This window comes from Lolium rigidum, chromosome 7 (genome assembly GCF_022539505.1).
Source record: "Lolium rigidum isolate FL_2022 chromosome 7, APGP_CSIRO_Lrig_0.1, whole genome shotgun sequence".
Lineage (NCBI taxonomy): Eukaryota > Viridiplantae > Streptophyta > Magnoliopsida > Poales > Poaceae > Lolium > Lolium rigidum.
In genome coordinates this window covers 12591029-12596334 of record NC_061514.1, presented here as the reverse complement: position 1 = coordinate 12596334, position 5306 = coordinate 12591029, and the positions used below count along the sequence as shown (strand labels likewise).

Below are 5306 nucleotides of genomic sequence, written 5' to 3'. Positions count from 1 at the left end.
AGTGGTGGAGGCCGGCAGCGCCCTAGAGAGGAGAGCGGCGGCTAGGGCAGGACCCGAAGGGTCTCTTATACCATGTAGAAGGGTTATTGGAGATTGCACAGCACCAATAGGGCCGGCTGCTCATATATATATAGGCGGACACATGTACAGTTACAGGTACAACCCTGAGAAAACACGGGGACCTATGTCTATACAATATGTTACTCAACAATAGATGAGCCACTACCATGTGGGCCCAAGACCCACTTACATATGACAGTTAAGCAAAGCATCAATGCTTGACAGAGCGAAGTCATACGCCATACGGGCACACTAATTGAGAGCAAACTGTATGTCAACTAGCAGTATCATAAACCTTTCACTGGAACACGTTCCAAAGCATATTTGTGTGACAAGATGAGCTAAATTTCTGCCATTCAGATCATTGAAGTGGTAATTTATCGCCTACAGTAGCTAGTGGAAATCTTTGTTGTCAAGATGGTGACGTTGATCTTGCAGTTTCAGTTCCTTGAGAGATCCCTAGACGCTCCAGTATCCATTGTCGAAAATACTGGAGCTCTTCATCCACCAGAGAATGTCCAAGAGCTGGATAAGCCTGGCAACATGTTCAGAAAAAAATATAGTCAGAGAAGGTTGAAAATCAAGTTCCAACCTGGAAATTCTTTCTGAATTTCATTTCTAATGGCTTCGAGCATGTTTCTGGACCACCTTGAATTCGCAGGCCATACCAAGCTCTTGGAGAAATGCACACCCGGATTGCCCAGCTTCAAACAGTACCAGCCCGTCTGCCATCCCATGGAACCATAAAACTGGTGTCTGCAGGTTTTGAAGAATTCAGGGCTGAGATAGAAGAGATCACACTTGCAAGAGCAGTGAGGACCCTGCTATGAAATATTCAGGTTAACTATGGTTGCAGCCACGCAGGTCTTGGCTGTTGTTACCTTTCTGGCTTCAGGTGGCACCTTCTCGGCAAAGGATTTGCTTAGAGGAATTGAACCACTGAAAACAACACACCTACCTAGAGTTTGGGGATAGAGCAGAACACTTGCTATGGCGAGAGCACCTGGGATAAGGAAACGAAAACTACAGTTCTATCAGTGCTATCTTCAAAGCAGAAATGACAGATGCAGATTTCAGCGCTTCACCTCCTTGGCTTAATCCACAAACGAAGATGTTTGTAGGACTCGTCCCGGCGGCCACTTCTTTGTTTATCATCTCGTGCACATGCTCAACCGCTTTAAGGACTCCCTTTTCATCTCTAGCAGTAGTCTAACAAAGTTGTAACAATGAGCAAAGTAAGTAAATCATATTGTAGCAAAAAGTACTGTAAAGGGTTAGAAAATTAGGGTCTGGTACAAGGATACATAAGTGCTAGACCATTAGAGCAACAATCCTCTGCAGGCACTCTGCTTTTGTAAGCAGTAACTTGTCCCACGATGTGTGATGTCCTTAAATGGCCGTGAGGATTCTAAAGGGTTACTATTGTGCTGCAAGAGGTTTTGTTTGTTCTAGTGCGAAGTGCTCCAATACTCGCTCTATATTTTAAACCTTCAAATTGATGAGAAAATATGATGTCATATCGTTCTAAATTGACTTTGCAGCAATCACTAAACCTAAAATTCTTATTTATCATGCTCGAAACGAGTAGCATTTACTTGTCCATTAGCATTGCCAGTTCCAGTTCACTGATTATTTACTCGACTGGAAGCACTATACGAGTCTATGACTATGCTGAAAGAAAGTGTGAATCTATCTTGATTTCTGACGCATGCATACGAATACTCTGCGCCGAGAGAGTGCATCCTCGGCAAATAACAGCAGCTGACATTTTAGCAGTAGCAGAAGAAGATGTGGAGTAACAGATTTAGTTGCAGTATAGTAACAACAGAAGAAGCTGTGGAAATTACAGCAGTGATAGGAACCCCCGGGATGCCGAACCAAGCAGTGATCACCTCATCACCTGCAACAAACATCGCAACTGAAATCGATCACAGGTACTTTCACCTCCCTCGAATCGTGAGCAACATTCGGTCAGCGCACGTACCGTAGCAGGCGATGGGGGTGGTGGGGGCGGTGGGGAAGGAGAGTCGGAGCTCGGGGACAGCGGAGAAGTAGGGGGCGACCTGGGCGCGGCTCTGCTCGCCCGTCTCGGCGGACCCGTGCAGCCAGAGCACGAGCCCGCGTCCCGCCGCCGCAGAGGGAGGCGCCATCCGAGGGTCGGGTTGCCGATCGATCGGCGGCACGGCCGGCAGTGCCATGGTGCCGTGGTGGTGAAGATCGATCGCAACCGCCGGCACCCTCTCTTGGAGTGGGCCTAACTGACGAGTTGTAGGTGGAGACTGACTGACGGACGACGACGATGACGGGAGTGTGCGAGGCGTGCCGGTGCCGCGCGATTGAAGAGTATCTTTTTTTTTCCATTTTCTTTGAACGTGGCGCGAATGTGCGATTGAAGTAGCCAGCACATGTTTCTGTTATTTTGTGTGACCGATCGATTTGGGAAATCCGGAGTCACATGTTAGTGAGAGTAGCTTTTAATCCCGGTTAGGATCATCTTTTCCCGGTGCGTCAAACAAGACGAGGGTTCAAAATACACCCAAATCGACACGTTCGGAGTGTCGAATTTGGAAACTAGGAATTGGGGGTTCGATTTAGCTTTTGATACAAGTTCAAGGTTTGTTTTGAGCTTTTTTTTCTTTACCTTACAAGCCCGGCCTCCCATGTGGGGATGGCTCTGGAAACACCGCCTGCGCGAGTGACGGTGATAGACGACCGGCGGGGATCCGTGGGAGGTGTCGCCATGGCCGCCACCGGTGATTGCGTTGCCTTTTGTTACTTGTCACTGACGAGTGAGACACACGGTTATGAAATGTTGAAATCTTGCTTAGGCTAAGTTAGACCTACCATATTTGCAGCAGTATAACAAATATGTGTCCGAGTTTGGCTACAAAAGTATTAAAAAGTGCTCAGTGTAGTCATTCCTTTGATTATTCATATAATTATTATCCATTACAAGGTGAACTAGCAGAATCAAGCCTACCGAGTTTGGAGGTGGACAAACATTTCATTCGCAATAAATTTGAGTGTCTCATAGAAACGTCCATGTCCATGATAACTAGGATGGTCACCACCTTCTTCGAGAGTATTGTCATTATCCCAACCACTGGAGCTAACACGGAGAGATGATATGCCAACAAAAGGTTCACGGTCCTTCCATGCCGGAGAACGTACCACCATTTAGGAAGGGATATCACCGTCTCACTAACGGACGCCATCGGCAACTAGTTGAAATACACTCACGGTGTATGACATGAAGAATCTTGCATGGACCAACTACTAACAAACAAATAGAACGCACTGCCTTCTAGCTTCTTTGCTTTTCTCCAGTATCTCAAAGCCGAAGGAAAGAAATGTAAGGCTAGCATGGCACATTCGGGATGAATGTCGCTGTCGATTTACATGTAGTTTGTTCTCAACCAAGTTCTTGAGAACATAGATATATATAGCTTAGAGATGTAGTTATGGAAGTATGAGTGTGCATGAGTTTTGTATTCATTCATGCAGATCGCATATTTTGCACCGCAGAAGAACTCATGTGGAAACATCTTGCTTTCACGCATGTTATTTTATTGATCATTTGACAACTGTGAATAAAGACTGCACTCACAAGGTAAGAAATGTTATCCGCCTCTTGTGTTAATTATGGCGCACAAGCACACACACATGCACCATCTACTGCGGATTGCATTTACGGAGCCTTATGATTAACGATGTCGCTACTAGTGTCTTACTTTTAATAGGAACATCACCTCCCTTTGCCAAGATACTCCGTTTATGGTGTCAAATATGGAGTTTGATTTGTAGTAGCTTGAGGGTAACCTCCTAGTTGTACAACCCCACATGCCATATCTTGACTAGAGTTGTTATTGATTATGAGTTTATCAAGTAAGATTAAAACATAGAAATATATATATCTATTAACGCACATCGGTTGGTGCACACACAACTATACATTCTTAATTTTTCAAAGTTCAGAATCCCAACAATTTTGACAAGAAAAGAAAACCTGAAACTGTATGCATCCGACAGTAACTTCACTAGACAACCACTAACCATATTGACTAAAATAAACAAAATAAATACAACTCCTAAGATGAGTCTTCAAGAAGGAAACTCCGCACGTGTGCTCATGACGATGATTCTAACATTGGTTTTCTTCAATGATGTTGTGTGAAGTTGACCACACAATAGTTTTCCCCCTTGGGGATGTTGGTGGAAATGATCGTTGTAAGTAGTTGATGGTTTGGAAGTGAAAGTGAGAGAGTTTCGTCACACTCTATCGACTATGGTCAACGAGGGAATAACGGAGAACCTAGAATTATATCTATAATCACGGGGAGACCCATAATCACTGGTGAACTCCGGCTACATGCTAATATAGGAGGACCTTTGGTTGTTACATGGTGTGTGTAGAACAACACGTCTTTTTTTTTCTATTTAGGATAGTATATTGCTTAACATTGACAACAACACCGACGAACAAATTGTACAATACATGAATGCCGGCAACTGAAGAGCATGTATGCCCAGCCGTGAATCTACCAAATGATATCTAAGATCGACTATGACACCTAAGACTAGTCACAATGGTAAGTATCATACACTAGTATCATGAACATGATACTAGTTTATGTTACCACCCCATAATGCATAGATCATATGTTAGTACCATAGTGCCATCATATTTAATGTTTTGTAGAATCTCAATGCAAATGTGTGTACATGATGTATTTTTGATTAACTTTTTTAGTTTTACATGCTATGATACGGTATCATATTATGATACCACTCTCATCTCTCACCTCATTAATTAGTATGTCACCTCAGATTTTTGCCAACATGGTATGCATGATACTACTTATGATACTTCCATTGTGGCTAGTCTAACTGATCACCTGGATTAACCTGTCCAGCAGCCATGGCCTGCATGCACCTTTATTTGACTCCGCCCATACATATATATACTACAAGGACATTATATCTTAATCTGGTTTTAACTATGCTTGTGGTGATTCCAAACTCTCCTATAATATAAATCTTTATCTTACTCTCCATTTATTTTCAGTTTTAATTTACTATCTTTTGTTTTTAAATTGGTTGTTCTTAGTTCACTACTACTTTAATATCTTTGGTTAAATACAGTAATTCGGTAGCAACCTACAGAATATGCTATTTCCAAGTTTGGGTCTGAATATGGCTACACTAACAACATATAAGCGGTTGTGTAGTTCCAAGTTGTAGATCTT

At 43.1% G+C, this 5306-nt stretch overlaps 1 protein-coding gene across 1 annotated transcript; it reads right to left on the bottom strand.

Annotated features, from left to right (window-relative positions):
• Positions 1 to 225: 225 nt before the first annotated feature.
• LOC124670907 (probable carboxylesterase Os04g0669600) lies at positions 226 to 2258 on the bottom strand. Its single transcript, XM_047207370.1, has 6 exons — positions 2045 to 2258; positions 1908 to 1960; positions 1146 to 1269; positions 942 to 1063; positions 709 to 816; positions 226 to 595 (listed from the first exon to the last, which is right to left on the bottom strand). The coding sequence occupies exons 1-6, from the start codon at positions 2256 to 2258 to the stop codon at positions 473 to 475; spliced, it is 744 nt and encodes a 247-aa protein (XP_047063326.1). The 3' UTR covers positions 226 to 472.
• Positions 2259 to 5306: the final 3048 nt, after the last annotated feature.

Bases quoted from the DNA above. Each gene is read 5' to 3' on its own strand.
- LOC124670907 (XM_047207370.1), bottom strand. From the start codon at position 2,258: ATGGCACTGCCGGCCGTGCCGCCGATCGATCGGCAACCCGACCCTCGG. The intron at 1,961-2,044 runs GTACGTGCGCTG...TGTTTGTTGCAG, and splicing joins CACCCCCATCGCCTGCTACG to GTGATGAGGTGATCACTGCT. The intron at 817-941 runs GTAACAACAGCC...CAAAACCTGCAG, and splicing joins TGCCACCTGAAGCCAGAAAG to ACACCAGTTTTATGGTTCCA.